We start from the raw sequence: 27,660 nt of genomic DNA, 5'->3' as shown, positions 1-27,660 counted from the left end.
TGGACTGTTGAGTGTGAGCTAGTAGGCTAAAGTTAGCTTGGGAAGAGAGCATACGCGGCTGGCTAGTTAGCTAAGTAGGCTAATGTTAGCTATGGAAGAGAGCGTACGCAGCTCCAGCGACGGATGGCTGACTAGTTAGCTAAGTAGGCTAATATTAGCTTGAGAAGAGAGCGTACGCGGCTCCAACAATGGTTAGCTGGCTAGTTAGCTAAGTAGGATAATGTTAGCTTGGGAAGATAGCGTACGCAGCTCAAGCGACTGTTAGCTAGCTAGTTAGCTAAGTAGGATAATGTTAGCTTGGGAAGAGAGTGTACGCGGCTGGCTAGTTAGCTACGTAGGCTAATGTTAGCTTGGGAAGATAGCATACGCGGCTCCAGCAACGGATTGGCTGACTAGTTAGCTAAGTAGGCTCATGTTAGCTTGGGAAGATAGCGTAGGCAGCTCCAGCGACGGATTGGCTGGCTAGTTAGCTAAGTAGGCTAATGTTAGCTTGGGAAGAGAGCGTACGCGGCTCCAGCGACGGATTGGCTGGCTAGTTAGCTAAGTAGGCTAATGTTAGCTCGGGAAGAGAGCGTACGCAGCTCCAGAGAAGACTAACGCTAGGTTGTCCTTCTCCAGAAAGGCAGAGAGTGATAGTGAGAGACCTTAGACCCAGCGCTGCCGCTGACCACCAGTCCACTGTTCGGCCCATTTTCTGTAACCAGTGTAGCATTAAAATCTAGCATCAATCAAGCTAGAAAACTAGCCAGCTATCCGCTAGTTAGCTTGTCCTTCGACCAGTAGACGCAGCACTGCCGCTTACCACCAGCCCGCTGTTCAGCCCATTTTGTGTAACCAGTGTAGCATTAAAATCTAGCATCAAGCAAGCAAGACAACTAGCCAGCTATCCGCTAATTAGCTTATCGTTCTTCTGGGCAGCAGAGAGTGATACGGCGGGACCGTTAGACGCAGCACTGCCCCTGACCACCGGCCCACTGTTCGGCCCATTTTCTATAATCAGTGTAGCATTAAAGCATGGTGGAATTATCAAGTTAGTCAGCCATCCGCTAGTTTGATAACTTGTGTTACAGAAAACAAGCCCAAAAAAGTTGCCACTAATCTGTTGATACAGCAATGTGCTTTTCTGCGCTGTGATGAAGCATAAAGTTGTTACATTTGCTGCCCGTTTTAGTCGTTACTACAAAACCTCATCTCAGTGAAGTCCGTTAAGTTTATACAGAAGTCAGCCCAACGGCCACTGGTCTGTTTATTATAGGAGTAAAAACCTAAAAGAGGATGTTTGTGGTTTAAAGAGTGTTTTCGCAGGTGCCATCAAAAAAGTGGGGTATTTTTTTAATTGCTGCAGGACATTAGAAAGAGTGAGCCAATAATATGACACATACACTTCCAGATGGAGTGAGGCCATAAGAACTGGTGCTAACAGGATTATACTGCCTCATGCTTATCTTGCAGCGGCGTATTTGATGTTGGGCGACATCTAGTGGACACTGACTATATATCAAAAGGTTTCAAAGATTGATCACACTCACAACTACACAAGGAAAACATTGCTTTATATGTTTCGTAACACAGAAGAAAAAAATACATTAAAATACAGTGAAAGACTCAAGTGCAACATCAAGCTATAATAAATACACATTCCTTTAACTTAAATAAATTACACTCAAATAAATAAATAAATAAATACTCTCAGATAAATAAATATGTGACGTGAGGAAAGACAACATTTTAGAATATCAAAGACGTCAGTTTGAACAACAGCTGAAGGACGGAGCGAGAGATCGAACCCTTAAATAACATTTCATGATAAAAGCTCATGAACTCTGGAAGATGAAGAACAGAACACATTCACAGATGAATACTTTGATATGACTCGTACCAAAAGGCTTTAATTATAACTATAACAATAAATAAAAACATAAATGGAAGACTGGTGAGGAGGCGTATCTCTTAGACATGACTGTATCTTGTCCAGCTCACATTAGGATATCCTTATAAATATATATACATACACGCATATACATATATATATATATATGTTATTCTTATTGTTTATCTTATTTAAGGAGCTATTTAATAGAGGATGGCAGCACATTTTAAAAAGTTTCATTCACATGTATTTGTTATTTATGAACCGAAAAACATGTATTCTGCCGACCTAAGCTCTATATCAGAATCTATGTAAACTTTCATGATTAAATGTACTTTTGTATGAAGTAAATGTGAAGATCAAAGCAGCTTGAGTGACTAATATGAAGCGAGACACGTTATCTGAAGGTATCTGGATGCTATTTTTGTGCAATTTTCATTTTGACTACAGACATACAAACACCGGTCAGGCCTCACCGGCTCCATAACGGACTCAAGTTCGTTTCGATGGTGGTGGCTCCGTGCGGCTATAGGTCCTGGTGGAGGAGGTCGCTGTGTGAGAGCGGCTGGTAGTGCTCCTCCATGCCCGACTTCGCTCGATGCCTTTGAGCCACTAGTCTCTGGTAGCGGGCCTGCTGCTGGTGGTCCGGGTCCACGTTCACCCAGCTGTTGGCCGTCCACTTCAGCCCACGGCTCACCGGGCAGTCACCGTGCAGAGAGTACTCGTCCAGCTCACCCATCCAACCTGGAGGGGGGGGGGGGGGGGCATTTATTTCACTACTTCACCAAAAGTTACCATTAGATAACGCCTCATTTACATATTTAAACATAACATTTCAGAAAACTTGTAATTCAAAAAAGAATAGTCTTAATTGAAGTAGTTAACTGTGGAAGTTTCATGTTGATATCTATTCATTGTATTTTGTACCTTATTCACCGGTCGTGTCTCCTCTTAAGGACTTTCTAAACTTCAATTAGACAGAATTTGATTCTCAGTCGATCATCAGCTGATCCTCTTTTCCCACGAGTCATTTTCTCACAGGGTTCACATCACTGACTCAGGATTAAAACAGAGAGAAGAATGATCATAAGCCTCCTCACCTCTTCCATCAGAGAGGTGGTTGTACCAGAGCAGAGCCGTCCCGGCCGCAGGCTTTATCCTCATGTTCCCTCTGACACACGTCTGCTGGGTGTCCGTCAAGTCCACTCCATCCTGGACCAGCGCCTGAGACCCACAACACAGTGACCGAGTGTCTGAGCATTCATTCTGCCACACTAGTGTTCACTGAGGTGTAAATTCCAGGTAGCTCCCAGTAATTTAGCTACATTTGTATCTTTATCTGTTGCTGTTTTACGTGTTTATCACTAATGGTACATGACAGAATACATTCATCAACATCTGTAAAATGCCCCAGAGAGGAGAGTCGAGATGGAAGCTAAGCTAACCCAGCTAGCACCTGAGGCTACTACCACTACCCAGCATGCTCCTGGCTGTTTGATGCCCGGTAGCAGAACAAATAAGACGGATGAAAGCAGTGAGAAGTTGGTGAGTGTTGAGTCCACATCTTCAGAGACCTGGATCCATAGTGGTCCAGGATCAAGCTGCACTAGATGGGCGGAGAGCAGGACTCTGGAGGACCAGAGGAGGAGGACTCTGAGTTTACATCGTGGGTTTTTTCCCTCATGTTGAATCCTTAATATGAAGATGTCGGCCATATTGTCTGCACAGAGAATTGTTACATTCCTTATGATGCAGGTTCAAAGAACGCTCTACAGGAATGTTGAGCTGCAACTGCATTTCGTTGTGCTTCCCCGTGTTCCATAAAGACAATAAATGATCCTTAAAGATTCCTGGTCCAGCACCGTCTGCGTGTCGTCAGCAGCATTCGGTTCATGTTCAGTTGTCATCGTTTATCATCACAGAGGTAAAAGCAGAACTGTGCCAGGTGGCAGCACACTCACCTGCTCCTCATAGGTGCGGTTGTCGGCCACAGGAAAGGTGGTCTCACCTCCTTCCTCTGCAGAGCTGAGGTAGAACAACACGGTCAGATACCTGGGAGGAAAAAGAGGTAAACGTGAAACGGTGTCTCCTCGTAGTCAAAGGAGACATTATTTAGCTTTATGTACCAGTAACAGCAGCTATCAGAGAGCAGCAGAGTGCTGCAGGAGTCCTAAAACCAGGACACGAGTCAGCATGAATGCACCTTTTTAAAGAGATGCACACATTGCAGTTTTCTTGGCCGATTTTTCTTTCTAAAAACAAGAATTCACAGCAAGTTTCCAGAATAACTTTTATATTTTAACCATCGCCCAGAAAATAATTTCAACCACCACAAAGTTCATTTTAACTTTGTTATAGTCATCATATCTTTCTTTATATGACTGTGAAAACATCTCCTCAAATGAAATCCTCAGAGAGCTTTGAGATGAAGGTGTGTGTGTGTGTCCAGTCTCTGATACGACATAACTACACCACACACACGATCACACACACACCTGCAGGACACCTCCGTGAGAGCGGACGAGTTCCCCGCCAGACGAGAGTGAGCGCAGGTGGTCTCTGAACGAGAGGCGCCGCTGTCGTGGTGGGCGTCGCTGAAGTCTCCGCGCTCGTAGCGAATCACCTGCAGCGGCTCACTCAGCTCGACCAATGAGGAGGGCAGACGAGTCAGACTGATCAGTCTGAGCAAGAAATACAAGTTTATAATAAATCAAGAGTGTGTGGGCTACTACTGTAAAGTGTGTGTGTGTGTGTGTGTGTGTGTGTGTGTGTGTGTGTGTGTGTGTGTGTGTGTGGTTACCTGTTCCTGAGGGTCTGCAGCACATGGTGGGATCCTGGTCCTTGGTGAAGCCTCGTGTGTTTGTTTCTCTGTTTGAAATGACTCCGTGGCTTCCCGCTCCGCTGCTGTCCGGGACGCTGAGACTGATCGTAGACACGCCTGAAGTCATCCAAGGTCAGCAACCCTGAACACACACACACACACACACACACACACACACACACACACACACACACACACACACTATTTATATCCCTCCAGTAGCCGGGAGCCTGGGACATAATAGTACAGTTAAAATATAACCTGATAACAGACATGAATGGAGCTCTGTGCAATCATTAAAGCAGACTTTCAGTTACGCAACACGTCGATTACAGTTCAGTTTAATGAGGGTTCAAGTCCTGAATGGGCAGAACCTGAATGGGTTTACGTTGGTATGTTATTATTAGTATTTTTACTGTAATAATTATTTGTCGTTTTCCACAGCAGCTCAAATTCTTGTGAGTTGGAATGAACTAGAAACATGAAGCTGGTTGCAAGTAACAAATATGATTTTGGAAAAGGCCACGCCCCTTCACAGTCTGACTGACTTGAAATTTGACACGTGTCCAGCTCAGTGTGCTCTACAAAAAACCACTCGGACCGTACGAGTACACCTGCTATATTTTCTGCCATTTAGAATTTTGAAGAAAGAAACCCACAAACCTAGAAAACGCACCGTCCCTCACACCACAAGTCTGATTAAAGTAAAGCGTCTTTAATGTCTCAGCAAACCAGGGGAAACAACTACACAACTGTTTGTCCAATCGGTCATGAAACATGCAGGACGTGTCCACAAGAGAGCCTGAAACAAACCCTGAAGGTTTCATTCCAGTGGGCGTGGCCACGACGCAAAGCAGGATGTGTTTCATGACAACGACGAACAAACTACTTTGAAACCCCTCAATAGGGGGCGCCACTGGTTCCAAACATGTGCACGGCTCTGGCTCAAATTTGGCCATTAATATATGACAGTTCTGCTGGTTATGTTTAATAAAGCTATTGGAACATGAACATGAACTGATGAAACAAGTGTCTCAGTCCGTCTTTGGACAGAAATGAAACAGCTGTTTGCTCAGTCTGGTGAAGCCTGAAAGCTGCGGCTTGGATTTTGGCAACTGAGCCGCTTCCCCCTCTGGCGAGCCCAAAAAAGGAGCTGAACCTGGAATGCAGCTTTATTTTAGTCTTGAATTCCTGGACACTCCAATAAACAGCCTCCCTTCTCTTTGTTACGACCCTATGCGGTTACTCTCAGCTGAATGGAGGCCGCGGCCAGCATCAACAATAGCTGTGGGGGGCCGGTCAGAGAAGAGCTGGACGGGGGAGGGGGATACGGCGTGTGTGGGGGGGGGGGGGGGGGGGGGGGGGGGGAATTAAGAAAAAAGGGGGGTTTAGAGAATAATCAGTTTTTTTAATGAGATAGGATGAGGGCACATCCGGACTGGGAGGTCTGGCACAATGGAGTCGGGTCACATCGGTGTCACTCCTCACAAAGACACGAACTCTCACCAGCAGAGACACGAACGTAAAGTCCTATAAAGTTCAGAATCAGAGGAGGATGCACTTCAACGAGCTTTAACAAGTGAACAGCAGCACCCGTCTCTGTGTTCAGACCGAATCTCTGCTCTGTTTCCACTTTACTTCAGATATCAGATAAGAGCTCAATCATGATTAAAAAAATATCCTTTAAGTTGAAAAAAGTTACATTTCAAATCACGGTTAAAAACTTTTCTGTCTCACAAATTCATTCAATAAGTCATTTAAACTTTTACTGTGGAATGGAATCAGTCACAAACGTCCCGACACACACACACACACACACACGCACACACTGACCTGTTGGACGGGCTTCCAGACCAGAGAGTATCTGCCGCAAGTTGTCCGGGTTCAACCAGGTTCCATCACGAGACCGCGAGTGACTCACAATCTGGAGAGACCAGAATGTTGTTGTTTTTTTGTCTCATTTCAAACAAACGCTCTTCTGACAGTTCATCTAACTTCTCCTGAAAGATCTAGTTCACCTCCTGCTTCTGCAGCAGCCCGTCCTGGTTCAGGTCCAGCAGACTGAAGACCTCCTCCGTGCTGAAGGAGAGCAGAGGCTGGCTGGACTCCGGTCCCCGACCCGGCGCCGTCGTCCGGCTCTCCATCAGCCCCTTGAGCTGAGCCAGCTGCACCACCACCCGGCACTCCTCCTCCGACAGGAAGCCGGACACCTCTGCACGGGAACAGAGGAGACAGACAGCGGATGTGAGGACATGTGTGGTGCTTCAGAAGCCTTTCAGAAGATCCTCATTTAAAATGGAGATTTAATTCACATTCTCGTCTCTATGAGAGTCTTTTCTACTGGAAAAGACTCTCAGTGGACTTATTTTAAAGCACAAATTAACTGCCAAGCACACAATTATGGAAATGAAAGATCCATATTATCGTGACCCCGGCAGGCCCCTCTGTCTGCCCGAGATTAGAGTGAGGATCAAGGATGAACCATCGATCAAAGAGAGCGCCCTGGAGATTATGCAACGCTCATCAGAAACATGCAAAGTGAGGCTGACGTTCTGGGTTCAGTCCCAGTTTAACTGGTGAAGATCACACATGACGACTGGGCAGCAAACACACGGGAACTTCACACCGGTAAGGTTTCTTTTAAATTCCCACTCACAACCTCTACACACACACACACACACACACACACACACACACACACACACACACACACACACACACACACACACACACACACACACACACACACACACACACACACACACACACACACCTGAGACAGTGAGTGGTGTGACTTAAGTGGATTAGAAGATCTCTAGTCGCTTGATCTGTCAGACTAAATGGATTACTTTAGATTGCCCAACAAAACCTTCTCAGTGTGAAGAGGCCGACTTTCAGACAGTTTGATCAGTGTATGCTAATAGTAGCATGATTAGCATGTGTATGCCCTTCATCTCAGTGAAACGTGGACTCAGAACAAGCTCATTTGATCTGTGCTAAGAAAACCATGCAGATGCTAACTTAGTCAACCTGTTGTCATAAACCACGCTACGGGAACACAGATTCATATTTCACGTTACAGATGCAGAACGTGGAGGCAACGGGACAACATTTTGGTATCGGAAGCGTTCTGGTTTCAGTATCGACCAATCACGTTGGAGCAGGCTTTGGTTGAATGCAGGTAAACGGTCCGTGTGGAGAACAACTGGTCTGACGATGATTTAGCTTCTTATTGGTTTAAAATGAGCTCTTAAACTGGCTACTTGTGGAACAATCCGGTCTAATATATATATACATACACATATACATACACACGTCCCCTAGACCTCAGAGGCTCATCATCATCAGACCCGACGGGTTCGTATAATGCATCAGTTAACCACTTGATGCTAATGAACTGTACCTTTTAAAGCATGTGTTGAAGTACAGCAGCTCTCTAGTGAAAGCATCGCTATAATGAGTCGGAGCTATTCCCCTCCGTCAGTCCCCAGGGAGCCATTTGTGATATATAACCTCTCCCACGGGCGACGGTAGAGACAGTGAGGGCTTCTGGGAGTCTATCGTTGTTATTATCAATTAGCACAAAGCAGTAAGAGAATCAGATTGATTATTCACATCTATTTATGAGTAAAGTTGTTCTAAGCCACTCAAAGTCGTCAATCTCTTGTCTTTATTTGCTCTAATTTAGATTTTCTCAACATTTCAGCTCCATCTTGGTCTCTAATGTTCCTAGAGAAGTAGTTAGACCAGCAGAAGTCCTATTGTATGTGTCCTAGTAGACTCATGTATTCAGGTCTCTGTGTGAGGGTTCAAACCACCGTCTCGTGGTCATTTCCTCTCGTAATAAAAGGCTTCCGGCAGGTCGGCTGCCTGTTACAGTGGAGACCTTGTTTGTCACCCGTGTCTTTTTTTACACTGTACCCAACTTGGTGAATCCCTATTGTCCAGTCAAGCCTCATTAATCTGGATCACTGATATGAATGAAGGGGGACCGAGCACCCCCCCCCCACACCTCCGCCCGGAAAGGAAGTGACCTGCTTGTCTGGACAGGAATCAGGTCACGGCTACGCAGCAGGGCGACACCGATTCTGTTTGTGTCACACAAGAGCAGCAACTACAGATTATATTCAGTATCTGATTCATTTCTCCATTTATTCCATTCTTAATCTGGTCAATGAAAAACAAGAATCTGTTTCCCATCACAATGTCCCAGAGGTGATGATGAGTTTCTGCATGTTGATCATCGTCTCTTGGAAGGTTATCGCTCTGCAGGGCAGCTCTACGGTCTCCTTGCTATTATGGTTTATTATACATCATCTTCTGTCTCTCGTGAGCAATAAGGATCCATAAAAACACCCCTCTCAGCAGGTGAGGTGGATAAGATAAATAAAGTAACAGCACTGAGGTCAGGGCGGGACAGGGTTGGAGGAGTTTCACTGCATGAGGGCCAGTCTCTGTGGAGATATCCCCAAATATCCAAACACTGAATGATCTACCGATCAGACCTTTAGCTGTCAAACACACTTACATCTGACCTCAAATACAAGTGGATCCACATCTCTAGAAACAGTAATGTGTGCCCCACCTCTTTGTTCCTACGCCTCCCCTTCCTATGCAAATCACCGCCCCACTATAAATACACCTATCCTCCAGCCTCTCCTGCATTGTCACACGGGGGGCTTCATACACCCGACTTCAGGACTGCTCCTCCTTTTCCCAGCCCTCCATCCCAGGATGACTGCGGTGCTCTGCCCTCCTTCTATCACAAAGTCCTCCCATCCAGCCTCCCTACTGTTGCTTCTCCTTCTGCTCGCCGGGCCGAGCGGCACCAGAGCTCTCGGTCCTGGTGGAGCCGCCGGCGTCAGGTCCGCGCTCTCTGCAGGTGAAGGCGGATGGTGGTGGTGGGGGTCGCGGGGCAGTTCCTCCCGCTGCGTCCCCGTCCCGTCGGGCATGGCCTTGTGCCAAAACATGGGATACGACACCATGAGGATGCCCAACCTGCTGGGCCACGAGTCTCTGGCCGAGGCGGTCCAACAGAGCGCCAGCTGGCTGCCGCTGCTCGCCAGAGAGTGTCACCCCGACGCCCGCATCTTCCTCTGCTCCCTCTTTGCACCGCTCTGCCTCGACAGGTACGTTCACTCTCAAACAGGATTTCCTTTTCTATTGACAAATATTGTCCACTTTGGTGACCAAAACAATACCAATATATATATCAGGATATTGTGAGTTATTGGGTAGGCTGATAAATAAATAAATATGAAATAACCACATTGTTTTGTAAACTCTTGTGTGAATTAAATACTTAAAAGTACTATTATTTCACTAAATTAAGAAAATTGAGTGCAGAATAATCCGATTTTCTGAGAAATTTGAATTAGTACGTGCTTGTTTTTGATCAATTTAGACAACGATATCGCCACATATGATTTCATCACGATACGCTTCCATTGAAGTAATGATCATATTAGATTATCGCCGGCCCTACGGTCAACCGTTTTAACTTTTTGTAGGAACTGTGATGTTCACGGGACAACTTTTTGTCTCTTCTTCGTCAGGTTCATATCGCCCTGCAGGAGTTTGTGTGAGTCCGTGCGGGACAGCTGTGCACCGATCATGAGTTGTTACGGCTACCCGTGGCCGGACATTCTGCACTGCGACCAGTATCCTGCAGACCACCTGATGTGCATCTCCTCCATCACCAACGGCTCCGCTCACACAGGAGGACGTGGAGGTAAGAATCCGGCTACATGGACGCATACGCTTCAGTCCACTTTGTTCAACAAACCATTTTAAATGGCGGCTTTGCTGTTTCAGTGCCTCAGGCGAGCTGTCGGGACTGTGAGCTGGAGGAGGCCGCCTCTTCAAAGGACACACTGGAGACCTTTTGTCGGAGTGATTTTGGTGAGTATCAATATTCTGTCACCTTCTTCTGCCTTTTGTCCTCAGCTTTCCAATCATTTTGGACAATTAATAGACACAAAAAGCACACGGCTCCTGGTTTGAGTTTTATCTTCTTTTCCTTCCCTAGTCGTGAAACTGCGTCTGATTCGGCTCAAGTTCAGCCCGGTGAGCTTGTCTCAGTTCTCGCTGGCCGCCAAACTGGACGTCCTGAAGCACGGACCCCTGATCGGCGTGCAGATCCGCTCCCGTGTACAGCTGTGGCTGGAGCGGGACGCCACCTGCGTGAGGAACATGACGCGGCGCAGCCCGCGAGGCGGTACCTTCCTGGTCACGGGCACGGTGCAGGGGGAGCACCTGGTGGTCACCAAGGCGTACGCCTGGCAAAGACGGGACAAGAACCTGGTGGCAGCCGCGCGCAAGTGGAAACATCACAGATGCAGTAGCTAGGATCGTGTGCTATATATAGGTCAGAAGATTCAAAAAAGAACTGAGGTGCATTAAACGGCTGCAAAGTGTGCATAGCATTTAGAATACAACTAAAAACCTGCGAATTGTGCAAATTATCGCACAAACTTCTCTGGTCATGGTGGAGATGTGCAGTCAGCTCATAAAGTACCAACACTGTGTCGCTCAGGAAGCGGAGGTCAAAGTCAAAATAAAAATATGTTTCATAGAAAATGTACAAATCTGTGAATCTTAAGTAAATAATTGCTGGTCTACATTTGTACGGATTTGAGAAAAATTAAACGTTGTGTGTGTTGATGAAATGTTATGTATTTATGAAGAGCACTCACCAAAGAGCAGAGGTTTCAGGCTGAGAGTCCTCATGTCGTGAGTTCGGTCTGGCACGAGGGACACCTGCTGGACATGTCCCACCTGCAGAAGGACAATAAGCATCGTCAACACATGCACAAGGTTTAAATGCATGAGCTTTATGTCACATTAAAATATGATGAATTTTAAAAATCAATCTACTAAGCAATCTACTGTTAATGTAAAATATCAGTACTTATATATGGGTGGCACTAGCGGTACTTGTATGTGGGTGGCACTAGCGGTACTTGTATGTGGGTGGCACTAGCGGTACTTGTATGTGGGTGGCACTAGCGGTACTTGTATGTGGGTGGCACTAGCGGTACTTGTATGTGGGTGGCACTAGCGGTACTTGTGTATGTGGGGCACTAGCAGTACTTGTATGTGGGTGGCACTAGCGGTACTTGTGTATGTGGGTGGCACTAGCGGTACTTGTATGTGGGTGGCACTAGCGGTACTTGTATGTGGGTGGTACTAGCAGTACTTGTATGTTGGTGGCACTAGCGGTACTCGTGTATGTGGGTGGCACTAGCGGTACTTGTATGTGGGTGGCACTAGCGGTACTTGTATGTGGGTGGCGCTAGCAAGGACTGTAGGGTCATCCATCAGTGATTATCGTACTGAATTGATGTCATTTTTCTTACCCGTATCCCCTCGATGCGTGGCAGACTGAAGCTCTGACTGTAGTCCTCCTCCACGTGGAGCTCCTCTCTCGTGGTTCCTCTGTCGCTAACCTCTGGTTTGGCCTCGTCGTCGCTGACCACATCCCCGGGCCCGTTGTTGTAGTGCACGTAGAGCAGCAGGCCGATGACGTTCACGATGTACACGTGGAAGAACACCATGACCACCACGAAGTAAGCACGAGAGCAGACGTTACTTCTCTGGATCTGCATTCTGGTGGAGGCGCGAAACGGAGCTTTGAGGGACGATGATGACGGTACGTCGTCTTCGTCATGTTCTTCTTCTTCTTCCTCCTCCATTAAATCTTCCTGAGCTTCTTCTTCCATTTTCTTTTTTTTCTTAATTTATTTATTGGTTTATTTGATAAGGGACAGTGCACATTAATAAAAACTGTATCTGTAGTCCCAAGAGGCAGACGTTATAAAGTAAAACCTAAAAACTGAATATAAGATTAAATTAACAAAGTTATGCCAATATTGACCCTTTCACAATGTGTGTACAAACAATGAAAGCAGAGAGAATATTAATATAAAGTAGTATCATCATTCAGTAGTCTCTTATACTACATTATCAAGTACTATTATATATATGTATACTGGATATATAAAGTAGTATCATCATTCAGTAGTCTCTTATACTACATTATCAAGTACTATTATATATATGTATACTGGATATATATATATTTACGAGGCAACGATACTGCCAACGTCTTTATCACACCTCTGCTTCGTTGCATTAGCTTGTTAGCTTGATGTTAGCTAAACCTAGCTAGCTAACTAACGAGCTGTTTCAATAAAAAAATCAACATTGTCGTCTCTTCTGCTTCTACGCGAAGAAACATGGCAGCTCGGAGTCGTTTTCTTTGATAAATAAATGTGTCATCATTAACTGAAGTCCCTTAAATCCCGTGTTAGCTATTACAGGTTAGCTACAGGTTAGCTTAGCTTGTGCGCTGCCCCTGACAACCTGCCTAACAACAACGGACAAAACTAACGACTGCAGATGAGCCGTTGGTTCCGTTTCCGGTCGCACAGTGAAACCGTTAGCGGCCTCTAACGGTCAACGCCGGGGCAAAAATATGGTCTGAACCAGAACGGACCACTATATGGAAGATGTGGAATAAATAGCCGATTTATATATTTTTATGTAAAATTACTATGAGGAACTTTGAACTGGTTGTAAAACAGATGCCGTAAAATGAGAGGTTTTCTAAAGAGAGTCTGGTGCTCGGAAAACAATACCACTTTCGTCCACAGGGACCGCCAAAAACAACACAAAAATGGAAGTTCCTGGTAGTATCTTCAAGTAAAAGTACCCATACTCTACTCGGAACTAGGAAAAGTTCTACTTTAGTAAAAGTACAGAGGTAATACATTTAGTAGGTTTGCTGTAAAAAATGTAGTGGAGTAAGAAGTGCAGTATTTGACTCTGATATGTGACAGTAGTTAAGTAGCAAACAATTAAAATACTTACAATTACTACAAGTAGGCTACCACAACAAATGTCCATAAGTACAGTATTTTGATAAATATAGGCCTACTTTACACCACTGCAGAGCACAGGAGGGGTTATTATTATCTTTTAATTCACACATCATCAATTTCATGCTATATTAATTGTATTAGCCTTCCCTTCATGTTACAGTGATATGGTTTAATTCTAGGCTGGATATATTCTTAAAGGAGAACTCTAACACTAAATAATTGCATTTTAAATTTAGAAACCAGGGTTATTTTAAAGTTGTTGAGACTACAGGAGTCAGATTTTTAAACTATTACATCGTCCCTGCCTCCATAATATCCTCCTCTTTCCAACCCGGCACCTCCAGTTTGTAACACCAGCCTTCAGTTTAAGATGTTGAACCTTGAGATGACCCCAAGGGCATAGGAAAGCTCCCTTAAAGCAACCGTAAAATATAAAATAAGATATATATAATTGTTTTACAGGCTGCCTACTTCACATGGGAAATCGGCCCATTTAATCCATTGATTATATTTGATTCAATTTAATTATTTTGGTCTAAAAATTTTCAAATAACGACTAATAAATTAGAATAAAAAATATCATAATCAGCTTTTGCGTCATTTTTGTGTTACTGTACAGACAATTACCTCCTCTAAACCTTACTTATTTGAAAACACAACCTAGTTGTTCAATCTAATAAATCAGGTGTCGGCCTATTTCACATATTGCATTGTACAGACTTTGTCTTTATTAATTAGGAATGAATTCGGCCTATGAATGGAAAATAAACAAGTGCTGCTGTTTTTTACCTGAACCACACGGTGGCAACAAAGACCAGACCAGGCAGACAAAAACACAATAAAATATACAAACATTACAGACATGTGTACTCAACATAATGGTAAAGAGAAACAATTCTATATATTTAAATAAATACATAGAAATAATCATAGATACAAAATAGAATTGGAATGAATACATTTAAAAGATGATAAGAAAAGCATACATTCTTCTTCTTTATTAAAGAGTTCACCATTCATTTAGACAGTTGTATCACTTTTCCTAGTGTTTATACGTTTGAGAGTCTTCATTCTTTAAAACAACATAAAAGTGAAATTGGGGGTAACTTTTGTTATTTTCTGTATATAAAAAAGCACCATACATCCAATGTTGATATTATGATTAGTTATAATATATAATCTTCCATTCGCGTCCAAGAAGTAAGTAAATGAGTCATCATTGCAAAATAATTACATTTCTTCTCCAAATCTAAGAATCAGGAGAAATATGAATAGTGTATACTTCGTTAAGCTTATTGGTATGACGGACTTTATATTGCCAATCAATACCAATAAGAATTTTGTCTGAAAAAGCTTTTCCTCTTGGAGTACTTTTCTTTCTTTCAGATGTATAACGTATACGTTTGTTGAAGTTAGCATTCATAATGTCAATTATCATCAGAAGGGATTGTGTCCCTGGTGCTTCTTGTGATTACAAATAACTTTTCATTGGATGGGCTGGACCATTAGGAATAGTTTTCATTACACAGTTAAATTCTCTGCTTGTTACAGGCAAGGATGGAATAAGAAGGACATGTTCACAGTTAATATGAACCGTTGGCATCAGAGAGATCACTTTCATATTTTAATTTAATTTAATAAAAAAAAGCAGAATAGGAGTAGAACGGACATCAAACTGTTTTCAGGTTCATTTGTCTACAAAAGCTAATGAGGGAGTGAGGCGGAGGGACTGTTAGACCCAGCTCTGGCCTGCTCTTTGGCTAATCTTCTGTAGCCAGTGTAGCATTAAAGCATCGTGGATTTAACTAGCTAGCTAGCTTAGCTGGTGACAGAAAATTAGCCGAACAAAGTTGTCCTTCATCTGTTGGTAGCAATGTGCTTTCCTACGCTGTGAGAAGAGTTTGTGGATGAAAAAATAAGTTGTGAAGTTGCTCGTCGTGGGTCGGTTTAGTTTATACAGAAGTTAGCCCGCTACAACGGTCGCAACGGCAACGGCACAGATAGAAGATAGCCGCCGCTCTGACCATCCCGCTACGTTGATTTAAACAGAAATGTCCGTTCTACTCCGGTTTTATTTCTATGTAGAATATGCTCATTATTAAATGTATCTGATCTATAATTACAGGTCACATGTTATGCTCATTTCTCTACTTGTATTTGGGGTTTCTAGAACCATGTTTACATGCTTCATTTTCCTACTGTGCCTCTGAATATACCTGTGTTCACCTTCCAGGCCACAGATTGGGTCCATGTTTACTTCCTGTCAGCTGATGTCATCCACATACACTGCAACAAGTCATAGATAATAGAAGGGAGCGTCATTGCGTCACTCAACTCACATTTGTGCCAAGCAAATGTAATAGAGCCTCTTTGTTATCGACAACTAACCAACCCTCAAACTGTGAATATTTAATAATATTCAGGATAATGTTTATTATTGTCAGAAGGTGGCGCCAATCGCCAAGTTTTATGAAGTTATGCCTCTATAAATCTGGACTTTAATTCCTGTACTTTGTTAGTCAATGAGATACATTTGCATTTGCATTTGTTCAGCAAACAGAAATATCTATGTTTTTATTTTTATTTGGAGATAAAACCGTTAATGTTTGTCAGAAAAAAAAATCTGACTGCAGCGTTAATAAATGACAGCTAGTTTTACAGCCTCTTTATCTTAGTCGCTGTCATGACTTTAGTGTATGCTGGTTAATATTTTTGGCTGGATTACAAGTATAAATGTGGGAAACTGCAGACATTGCAGCATACACACATATTTACCAAACTCTGACAGGCCAACCGGTCATAATCAGAGACAGTAATAAGTGGATATGGTTCTAATTGTTCTCTGGTCAGCCATAAATAAATATAATTTAATGTAATGAAAGTATTTTTCACAGATATGATGGTTTCTATTGTGGGACTTGCCCCCATTGGCTTCAACAGAACCGGATGACGTAACGACCCTTCCCCTCTTTTATTGGTTCCTCGCACAGTAACCGGAAGTGAACTGGGACACATTTGGCGTGTTTACTTTTCTTTATATGTGTATATGTATGTTGTGTAGTTGTGATCCTGACGGCTTTCTTTTTAATGGCACAGTTTCTGAACACGTGTTTTCCGTTTCGTTTACAGTATTTATAAAGCATTTAAACCTGCTTTTTAATACTTATAATAATAATAACAAAGTTAACCCTACTCATCATGTGTTTACATTATATTTATAAACTTTGGGACTTCATAAAAAAATCATCATCACGAAACGTGGCATATATCCATCATAGTGTGACATTTCCACAATTTTCGGCTTATGCATTATTCACAAGGAATTTCTCTGGAATGGGATCTTTGTATAATATAGGATGATTTCCCCCGTGACACCACCCACCCAAATTAATCTGTCTCACCCTTTTATTTATTTATTTTTACAAAGAGAGAGAGAGAGAGAGAGAGAGAGAGAGAGAGAGAGAGAGAGAGAGACGGGGAGAGAGAGAGAGAGAGAGAGAGAGAGAGAGAGAGAGAGAGAGAGAGAGAGAGAGAGAGGGTTGGGGGTGGAGGTTAGAGAGTCTGTATAACCCCCTGCGGTCTTTTCCGGGATCACGCCACCGCTTCCACTCGGGATCCACAGCAGAGCAGCGATACAAAGCTGATCATCCACCGGACGGGACGGTGTGCTGTTTTCATATAAAAGACTCATAATAATGCACCATCACAGGGCGACGACTACCGGGACACTGCGGCACACAGTATAACCCGGGGGATAAAGACACTTCAAGAGAGAGAAAAGGCAGTCTGCTGTGTGTTGTTTCCACAGCAGAAGTAGTTGGAGGAACTTGTCGCAGTGGATTGGTCCCAGCGTGCAGCCTGGATTACCGGACACAAGCGGAACAATAGTCTCCTGCAGCAGAGACTCCAGCAGGTCAGTGGCAGCTGTATTTATGTTTATGTCTGCTCTCCACGTTTTGGTCCCGTAATGTTGGGACAAAAAAAAAAAAAAAAAGCACGAGCGTCCTAATCACCTGACACTGCAGGTGGAGGTATTTGTTTTCGTGAAAACAAAAGATATTTGGGTGTTTTGCGCTGCGTAAAAGTGGAACTGATGTTTTTATTCCGAAACTGGGGAATATGAAAGTGAGACCACCGCAGGTTAAAAGTGTGAAGTATGCACGAAGGCACCATGGACCCATAATACACGTCTTTAAATGAATGTGTTGAACATATTACAATCATATCGCAGCCGTTCCTCCGTGTAAATCCACGATCATAACACCGGGATACCTTCTGAAACGAGTCCCATGGAGTGTCCGAGCCGGGCCGGTTGGTGGCTGTGTAACTTTTATTTTCCCCTCCCCGCTTTGACTCTCCTCCTCCCGGATACTTGCGTCAGGAAAACACGGGGAGAGGAGGAACCGACCGACTCAAACCAGTAAGAGAGGCCCCGGAGGGTTCAGAGGAATCTCTGCCGGGAGGCCCGACACCAACTGCGTTATTTTGTTGGATCGTGTCCCGTGATATTCATCGTGCCCGCTTAATGTGCGCTCTGCCCCACAGTCACGTCTACGTTACGTGGAGATAATGTCCGGAGTCTCGAGCTCGTCCGTGAATGTGACACGTTTAAGTCCTTTTGGTCACGCAGCGTTTTGTCGAAAAAAAAACAACAACAACAACTCGTGGATGTTCGCCGTGTTATTACCAACATATAACAGTTTATATCAAACAGAATGTAGCGGATCACTTGATCTATGTTGGGAAATATCATTTAGGACTAAATTATTCATGTCCATCTCTGTGTGGGATGTCCGGATCGAAGAAATCACGCGCATCCGTCAAAGACTGCGAAAAATCTCCCTGATGATCTCACTAATGACTGTCTATGAGTTATATCTGAACTATGTTATTACCACGATGACAGCTGGACTACAGTAACACTCCGAGCCATCATACTGAATATCATGACTTTTGTCACCTATTTGTATGTTTTTTTTATTTGAATTTTGGCCAAGTGGGGTCTTATTTTCTCAAAGTGTTCGTCCTCAAACCATTTACTGATCTCTGGACACACCTGTATGTGTGGGTTCTAGTTTAAATGTCACCCAGCTGTTCACTATGTGGTCAAATATGTGTGTTTAATCAGAAAACGGCGTGTCCGCGTCAGTAATAATATTAATAATCATAATGATACTAAATAATTCAGTTTTGGTTGTTATTTGTTATCATGTAGACCCCATAAAATAAAAGTGCTCCCCGTAAGAGAACCCTTTTTAGTACCTGGTAGAACCTTTTTATATAAGTTCCACGTGGAAACTCTTCTTAGAAACCAACAAAGTTCTACCAAAAACTATCCGTGAAAAGTTCCACCCCCTGTGCAGGGTTCTAAAGAGACTTCTTCTATGGTGTAAGGGTTCCACCCAGAGCCCTCTCTTGAGGTTCTGTCCAGAACCTTTCAACCTACCAAGGGTGTTAACAAGGACCCACTCAGGGTTCTCTAGAGAACCCTTTTATATTCCAAGGCCTTCATTAAAATCCCACCCAGGGGGTTCTGTCGAGAACCCTTTTCTATTTCAAGGGTTCCACATAGAGCCCACTCAGGGTTCTTCGTGACACCTCAACGGATCAGGGCTGATGTGGTTCAACCCACAACGATCATGGATCACAATCCCAGTTCTTGGGTTCTGCGGCTTGGAGAATCTTTTAACACTCATTCTTTCAATAACCCTCGAAGAATTCTTTCATCCAAAGAACCAACCTTCAGTGGAATCATATCATGAGCTCCTTCTCTAGGTTTCTGTCTCCCACAGGAACCACTAAGAGCTCATCGTACACGTTTACGTTTACATGCGGAACAACGAGAAAAGTTGGAACAATTAAACGACGGTCGCCCCACTGAATGGCAATTTGGTGACGTTAAATATCATCATTTCAGACATTTGCAATATTGGTATGAGAAGAATGTTCAGTTTTAATATTGAGATATTGATTTCAGCCACATCGTCCGTCAGTCAGTGACGTTATGGAGACGTTTGTCTGACCCCTCTGACCCAGACCTCCCCAAATCACTGATTAAACACTCGGTCCTCCTCCTCCTGTGAGTGAATCTGGCCTTTTTTAGGAGGAGGGAATCTCTTGACTACGATGTGATGATAAACCGATTATCGATTCATCTTGATGCATCAACATCTTTCTACACATGATTTATTGTTTTATCTGCTGTTTTTTCAAACACAGCATATTTGTAATGATTCATAATATAAAAAACAGATGCATTTACTTGCTTATCTTTTATTAATTCAATATTAGTAACAAATAGAAGAGATGTGTCAACTGGAAGGTTACATTTACAAGCAAAGAGAACCAAGAAGAACGATCATGTGACATAACACGCTGCTCTTATTCACAAATAAATAATATAGACTTCTCTTCAAATAAGTCCTCCTGTTATAGGCAATGAGCAAAAATAACGCTTTCTGGAACATGTGGTCAAACTATACGTACAGCGATGAAGAGCTTTGGTTTGGTTGTAGAGCATCGCTGTGTCCGTATAAACATAAAGATGTTGCGTTTTGTGCAACATAGCGCGAATCCTTAAAATGCTTCCGTATTTGTATCCATATTCGGCTGCTCAAGATCACCAACACTCTGCTAGTGTTCAGCCTAGTTTAGACTGTTGCATTCAGGTTCAGCGGTAAAGAACAGACAGCCCGCTGTCACAGAATTGTTACAGGCGATCATAACGTTGAGAATTGAGTTTTAAATGTCCGATTGTTGAGTTTTCTGATCGAGTCGTCTAAGAATCCCTTGTTTTTTACCCCCCCCCCCCCTTCCCCTCGTCTTTTTGCAGTCTTGTGTTTATTCATTCATCTAAACTCGTGAGATATTACGTGACAGAAAAGATGCTGAGGAGGAGCCGCTGGGCTTGGAAGGAGAACGGACAACTTTTTGGTGTGTGTGTGTGTGTGTGTGTGTGTGTGTGTGTGTGTGTGTGTGTGTGTGTGTGTGTGTGTGTGTGTGTGTGTGTGTGTGTGTGTGTGTGTGTGTGTGTGTGTGTGTGTGTGTGTGTGTGTGTGTGTGTGTGTGTAGGATTCTGTAGTTGGGCAGATTTGTGCATTACTCATGTGTCCTCAGGCCGCCGTGCCAGGCGGCGATTTGGAGTGCCACTGAGTGCCCATTCCACTCTGCCACAGTGTATGAGAGTGCATGCATGCGTATGAGTCATGTGCCACTGAATTGCAGAAGAATGCTTGTTTGTTTGTGATGAAAAGGACATAAAGAGGAGAACAGGAGGACAGACGATATCTGACAGAAACAGAATCAGACCATGGCTTCGTTCTCTAAATGTCCCCCTTCTGTTCTGATGAACGTGATTTATCTGTGATTGTAGTGGGACTCGTAGGATGGGGGGGGGGTAGTCCCATACAAGAAATCCAATTGAGTAACTCAGAAATATAACTGTGTTCAGAGAGAAGCTAACAATGCTGTGAGGATGGTGCGATTTGTCATAAAACCAGGCGGCACACTTCATGTGTTAAAGCTGCATTCTCTCTAGTGTCCACCAGGGGGCGACTCCTCTGGTTGTATAGAAGTCTATGAGAAAATGACTCTACTTCTCTCTTGATTCTTCTTCAATACAGCATGATGTTCATTTAGTACATGATGGTCCATTTAGAGTCACACAGACCATAAAGCAGGGGATGCTTTAGGGCGGGGCTACACAGTGATTGACAGGTCTCTGCCAGAGACATATACGACGTCTCTACGTCACTCCTCCTCAGTCCAGATGTGGTCACATAACCAGAGGAGTCGCCCCCTGATGGTCATTATAGAGAATGCAGCTTTAACACACTTCAGCTTCAGCTTCACTCGGCAGAACCGGAGGTTGCCGCCTGAACCAAACTTATCGGAAGTGACGGACGCTGGAGGGAAAATAAGCGCCGCGATATGAAGTGTTGTTAACGTTGTGTATCATTTTTCTGAGCACGCGTCTAAATAATTCCGATCAATTAGCAGCTAAAGTACAGAACTTGTAGTCACTACAATATGTAAGTGATGTTCAATGTCAAGTCTCTATTTATTCATGTGACGAGACTATACCGTGTGTGTGTGTGTGTGTGTGTGTGTGTGTGTGTGTGTGTGTGTGTGTGTGTGTGTGTGTGTGTGTGTGTGTGTGTGTGTGTGTGTGTGCTCCATAACTAGTAGCTAGCGAGCACCTGGGCCCGACATAACGACCTGTTTCCATCCGTGTGTATTTTGTTGATGCGCTCCTCAAACTGGCAGCTCGCTCGTGTTTGTGTGTTTACTGCAGACTCAGGTTCGTCCGTTCTTTTAGCTCCTAAAGAGGCAAAGTTGAGCAGAGGAATCTCAGAGCAGGATGACGTGCTGCAGCACGGAGTGGTGTCCCGAGCACTGGAGGGCTGCAAGTTAGCTTTATCTCTTTTTATAGCTGTGTTTGTGTGTGTGTGTGTGTGTGTGTTGAGGATGAGATAGATGTGAATTCTCAGCTTTTCACCTCTCTCTCTCTCTCTCCTTTCTTCTGCTCACCTCAGAGACAGAAAACTGTGGTTCCAGCCTGGGCCTGTAACCTAGCAACCCAAAATGGTGCGTGTGTGTGTGTGTGTGTGCATGTGTGTGTGTCTTGAATACATCAGACTGTGTGTCCTCCTCAGGGGCGTGTCAGTTCACCTCACCTCCGTGCAACCGCACAAAGCACACAAATAACTTTACTACCTGCATCACCGACCCGTCGCGCTTCAGCTTTATTGCGCAGCTGATTTGCTATATTTTGCTTTGTCGTGTCTTTTTGAGGGCGTGAGAGCGGCTGGAGTCATCTGGATGGCGGGTTCCCTCTGTTTAGTGGGAGTCGTGCATCAGAGCTGTTCGCGGTGGGCCGGGTGTCTGCTGAGCCTGGAGCCACATGTCTCAGCCCACTCGTCACACTGCCACGTTCCATCTGCACCACACAAGACTCAGACATCCAACGCTTTGTTCTCCCTGGAACCTTTTGTTGTTTTTTTACAAGTTGGCCAACGCGGATACAGTTCGACATGTCTTACATTATCCCGAAGTGTAAATTCTTTTAATCCCATTTCCCCACTGGACCTAAGAACCCCCCCCACTAACATCTGGCTCTTGTCTTTAGCGGGAAAAACGGACAGGCTATTGATGGCATAGCATGTTAGATTTTTATTAAAAGATAATTAGCATGTGTGTGTTTCAACTCGCTGTCGGAGAGAAGAGAGAGCAGAAAGAACAGCTGGTACTGGAATGAGTGTGGAAACTCTTTCAAATATTCAGACACACTTGCACACTTGACCATACAGAGACCAGGAAGTTACCACCTTCGCCTCATTTTAAACCAGGTAGAAACCAGGCGGCAACCTCCGGTTCTGCTGAGTGAAGCCAATGTGTGTCTTAAAGCTGCATTCTCTCTAGTGTCCACCAGGGGGCGACTCCTCTGGTTGTATAGAAGTCTATGAGAAAATGACTCTACTTCTCTCTTGATTTATTACCTCAGTAAACATTGTAAACATGAGTTTATGGTCTCAAGCTCTAGTTACGGCGTCTCTACGTCACTCCTCCTCAGTCCAGATATGGTCACTTCCTGTTCACTGGTTGCATAAAAACAACATGGAGACGGCCGTAATCCAAGATGGTGACGACGACTACGTCCACTTCTTATACGGTCTGTGGTACTGATCCGAGACCAGTGTTTAATGAGCTGTGTGTTTATATGGTAAAAACCCTGATCACTGAATGAAGCCTAGCCTTTACTTTGTTTACACAAAACTTACATTGCAGCAAAGATCAAAAGCTCACAGAAATATTAATCTAGCATAAAGTAATTAAAAGTCACATTAATGCAGCTGTCGGGCAGACATACACGAATACATTAACAGACAGAAGAGCAGCTAAAATGAATGCACAGTGATGCTAAGAGTTGTCGGGTTTGTCTGGCTTATAATCGGATATTCTTTGGAAGCAGACGGAGAAAGTTTACAAACTAAATAGCAATAAATATTTCATTAGATCCCACAAAAATGAATGTTTGCTTATTTTCTCATAGTTGTTTACAAGTCAGACTACACCTGATTTCATCATCCTATGAATTAAATAGGATATCTCAGCTCCATATATAACACACTGTGGAACCCTGAAGTGTTTCCCTCCATGAGCCGCCGGGTAATGAGACTCCAGCTGCATTACTGCTCACACTAATCCAACAGAGATAAGGTGAGGACTGTGAAATTAGTCATTATCGTGTGTGTGTGTGTGTGTGTGGAGACATCCTGATGCAAGCCTAAGTGTGTGTTCATGATAACACCCGTATGTATTTATCTGCGTTATATTACCGGCCGTTCCCCCAATAATGTGACTCATTTATTCCTGATGACGAGGAGGAACCCGGCCTCCTCGGCCGAGCGGTCTTCTTCTGGAGGGAAGTCTGGGAAAAACATGCAAATGAGGGGGGAGGGAGATTCGTTCCGTACTGATAATCCTCGGGGTGACGGATGATATGGAATGAATGCGAGTCGCTCTCCTTTCGTTCCGTTTGTTCTTTTTTTTTAAACTTTCGTCTTGGAGAAAACCGGCCGAGGTGGGAAACAGCATCCGACCGTGCTCTCGTGTAAACTGGCAGAGGCAACGCGTTGCCAGCAATGGATCTTCACCCCAGAGCATCTTCTATAGTGGACGACACAGAAACAGGCCAGTCGTGTTGAGCGAGGATCGCTGGGTTTGAATTCCCTCAGAGGGTTAGCTGACTGAAAGACACAGCGCCTGAAAGGATGAATGGCTTTTGTTGAAGCCTCCAAGGTTGGACACAAAGAGAAAGACTGTGTGTATGTGTGTGTGTGTGTGTGTGTGTGTGTGTGTGTTCATGTCAGCTCTTATGGGTCAGATAGAAGTAGCAGGAAGTAGAAGGGGGACAGAAATACTCTGCTGTAGATGCCTCTACCTCCAGGCCAGTACAGCAGAGCGTAAGGAACACACACACACACACACACACACACACACACACACATACTGTACATACACACTGAAACCAGATTTTAAATGTCTGCTGGGCTCTTATATATATATATATATATGCTCTGAAAGTTCACTTAAACTAGAAATGCAGCGATACTGATCTCAGATCTCGGCCCGATAGCGACTCATAAAGCTCTGGATTCAGTTATTTTAATAAATAACGATTCAGTCCATTTATATGTGAAGTCATGTTTAAGTCGAGCCTGATGACAGAATGAGTCTCTTCCACACAGTGATGAGTCATAGTTTGTTACTTTATTGACACAAGAAGATGAGATGGATTCAAACAATAAGTGAAACAATCACTCCTACAATAAACATATTAGTAAAACACAAAGAAGGTGTTAAAGGTGGTGTGATTACGGACCCTTGCCGTGTAAATCTCTTTGTAACTGCTGCTTGTTTTAAGAAGTATTATATTAATTATTATTATTATTATTATAAACCACACAAGATACGTTTTTAGATTAAAGATTAATTTCACAACGTGAGCCAACAATCTAGGTCAAATATTACAATTACACAGAAAAGTAGGATTTTCTACAAAACGTGCTGTTTGATGCCAAAATAAGAGCCGACCAGCTCTGGGGTCAGGGGGCAGCCGGGCGTTTCCCATCATGCCCCGGGGCTTTCACAGTCGGCTCTGACAAACTGCGGCCGCCTCGATGTCGTGAGTTTACTGTTGATCACGTTTACACGACGTCAGAGCAATTCGGGATCAAGTCGGACACAAATCTAAAGCGGCGTGCGTGAAAGGATTTAGCGGCTCAGCGGCGACAGCGGGTCGTCCTGCTGCCACAAGGTTGGCGGTTTGATCCCCGTCTCCTACTGTCCGCTTGTCCTTGAGCAAGACGCTGAACCCCCCGGAGCGCCTTACAGCAGCTCACTGCTCCCAAATTAACCGTCTGAACCTCGAAATCTTTTCTTTTAACATCCGCCAAAACTACACCGTTCATCAGAGCCAGCATGGTTCTGTTTCCACAGAGGAGCAGAACCTTTATGTTACAGAGAACATCAAGAACCCAGAGAGAAAAACGAAGGTTCTTGGTGCTCAGAGGGTTAAATGCAGCGGTAACATGTCTGTATGTAAATGAAAACTGTGATCAAGTTTTGAGTTTTAAAGTTTTCTTTCTGTGCACCTGGCTCATCTCAAACAAATCAGTAAGAGGAGTGAACGGCAGGAGGATCGAGAACTAAACTACAAACCTCATCATGCAAAACTTGGTGAGCTTCACGTCAGTCGTCAGGGAGCGCCGCTCCGCTCTGAGGACCTCCAGGGAGCCGCACAGTCGGACATTTACATGTTTTTTTTGTGTGTGTTTTGTTTCGTTGCTCTCTTTCTCTCTGGGTCGGCTCCCTCGTGTCTTTTATTCTGCTGTGTTTGCACTTGGGATCCATAACAATGAGAGCGCACGCGGCGTGAGCAAACACAATCATCGGGAGCTCCGCAAAAAAATAATAAACTGTAGAAAATGCGCCGAGGCTGCACTGCAGTAGTTTCACCGTTCGATGGAGCTCTGCGGGGCCTGGGCGTGGACCTAGCTGGTGACGGTTCTGATGAAAAACAATGACCCTGGTAATGATGGTGGTGGTGGTTGTCCCTCCCCCCTTTTCTTTTCAGGCCCGTGGGCCCCGGTGGTGCTGTCGAGAAGATGGACAGGATGAAGATAATCAAGCGGAGGCTGTCCATGTCTCTACGCAGCGCTCGGCCCGTCGACGACTCGCTGTCAGAGCTGGCAGAACAGATGGCGCTGGACGAGCCGACCGCCGCCAGGGACGACGGTGAGACACACACAGGTAAAAAACACAAGAACCCTGAAGCGGACGCCATCACACGGCGTGTATACGTACCGAACATCAACCCACGGCGTCTCGGGAGGAAAAGCTTTTTTTTAGAAAGAGGCAGCGAGGCGCCGTGTTGTTGTGGTTATGATGGAGAGTGATTGTGTCGCCTTCATGACCCTCTTGGGGAGTCGCACAGTGATTAGTTTGACTCCAGCATCTGTTCAGGCCGACGTCTTACCGCACAGGAGCAGACGAGGAGCGTTATTAAAGAGTAGTTTGTCATGTGACCCGCCAACACTACACTACAGCTCCAGTCTCTTCCTTCAGACTAGTGGAAAGGGAACGTCCAGAACACACATTCAGGTGTTTATTTTACTACTTTGTCTGTTCACGTCTCTATATTTCTCCTAAATTCACCAAAAGTTACCATTAGATAATGCCTCATTTGCATATTTAAACATAACATTTCAGAAAGCTTCTTGTCTAATTGTCTTAATGTCAGTAATCAACAGGGGACGTTTCATGCTGATATTAGTTCTTTAAGTGCATAAAGCTTTAAATAATGATGGTGCAGGTGTAGATCGTCACAGGACGTGCAGGAAGGTTCTGCAGAGTCTGATGTTGAACTGTCCTATTGATGTGTTGATATGTATTAATACCCTCATTAAGGCATGCAGACATGTAAACCGACACCTGAGCTTTTTCAACCTCACCCTCGTCATCTTCACCCCATCGTCACACCATCACTTTTTTTTTTGGTTTTCACTTCACCATCACGACTGAGAGGAGAAGTTAACGTGTGAATGAACACATATTCACATGAGCTCTTGGATCAAAGTAGAAAGAAAAAGCATCGTCATTCTCAGAAACTCTGGCTGCCATCTGCTGGGCTTCCTCCAGTCCTGCAGGGCCCCTCTGTGGGAAGACCTCACCTGACTGTGTGTGTGTGTGTGTGTGTGTGTGTGTGTTTGCATCCTATTCTGGCTCCAGACAGAAACCAGGTCACAACTCTGTTTCGGCAGATGCTTTGTTTTAGAGGAAAAAGAGAGACAGGAAGTGAGAAAAGAAGGTTCTGAGCAGTAACGTTTGTTTCTTTGTCACCGGTTGTTGTTGTTCTTCAACATCCATACAGCTCCTCTACCTGATTAATCTCACTGCCCGCCATTTCCGTCCTTTTTTACATCCTTCTCTTTAGTCTTTAATAGCTCAAGCTGTGTCAGTTCATTTCCAGAGAGAGTAGAGATGGAGGAAGTGATGAGGAGAGGGACATTAATCTTTAACCACTA

The 27,660-nt window shown here is 44.2% G+C and overlaps 2 protein-coding genes across 2 annotated transcripts; one reads left to right on the top strand and one right to left on the bottom strand.

Moving 5' to 3' along the window:
* Positions 1–1,535: 1,535 nt before the first annotated feature.
* LOC306704049 (transmembrane prolyl 4-hydroxylase-like) lies at positions 1,536–13,044 on the bottom strand. The gene is made up of 9 exons (XM_079170260.1): positions 12,050–13,044; positions 11,387–11,468; positions 6,710–6,903; positions 6,525–6,615; positions 4,671–4,833; positions 4,366–4,551; positions 3,832–3,922; positions 2,971–3,094; positions 1,536–2,614 (listed from the first exon to the last, which is right to left on the bottom strand). Exons 1-9 carry the CDS (start codon positions 12,410–12,412, stop codon positions 2,397–2,399), a joined length of 1,512 nt encoding a protein of 503 aa, XP_079026386.1. The 5' UTR covers positions 12,413–13,044; the 3' UTR covers positions 1,536–2,396.
* On the top strand, positions 9,615–11,194 carry LOC306704060 (secreted frizzled-related protein 5). The gene is made up of 4 exons (XM_079170271.1): positions 9,615–9,820; positions 10,247–10,422; positions 10,506–10,592; positions 10,720–11,194. The coding sequence occupies exons 1-4, from the start codon at positions 9,642–9,644 to the stop codon at positions 11,037–11,039; spliced, it is 762 nt and encodes a 253-aa protein (XP_079026397.1). The 5' UTR covers positions 9,615–9,641; the 3' UTR covers positions 11,040–11,194.
* Positions 13,045–27,660: the final 14,616 nt, after the last annotated feature.

This window comes from Pholis gunnellus, assembly GCF_910591455.1.
Source record: "Pholis gunnellus genome assembly, chromosome: 2".
NCBI lineage: Eukaryota > Metazoa > Chordata > Actinopteri > Perciformes > Pholidae > Pholis > Pholis gunnellus.
Note: the sequence above shows the minus strand (reverse complement) of the source record. Positions and strands in the feature narration are given on the sequence as shown.

What these genes read in the sequence shown, in the direction of transcription:
- LOC306704049 (XM_079170260.1), bottom strand. Translation starts at nt 12,412, where the DNA reads ATGGAAGAAGAAGCTCAGGAAGATTTAATGGAGGAGGAAGAAGAAGAA. An exon ending in GGCTGCTGCAGAAGCAGGAG is followed by an intron (nt 6,616 to 6,709) that starts GTGAACTAGATC and finishes TGGTCTCTCCAG; the next exon opens with ATTGTGAGTCACTCGCGGTC. An exon ending in CTGCAGACCCTCAGGAACAG is followed by an intron (nt 4,552 to 4,670) that starts GTAACCACACAC and finishes TTTCTTGCTCAG; the next exon opens with ACTGATCAGTCTGACTCGTC.
- LOC306704060 (XM_079170271.1), top strand. Translation starts at nt 9,642, where the DNA reads ATGGCCTTGTGCCAAAACATGGGATACGACACCATGAGGATGCCCAAC. An exon ending in GCACCGCTCTGCCTCGACAG is followed by an intron (nt 9,821 to 10,246) that starts GTACGTTCACTC and finishes CTTCTTCGTCAG; the next exon opens with GTTCATATCGCCCTGCAGGA. An exon ending in TCACACAGGAGGACGTGGAG is followed by an intron (nt 10,423 to 10,505) that starts GTAAGAATCCGG and finishes TTGCTGTTTCAG; the next exon opens with TGCCTCAGGCGAGCTGTCGG.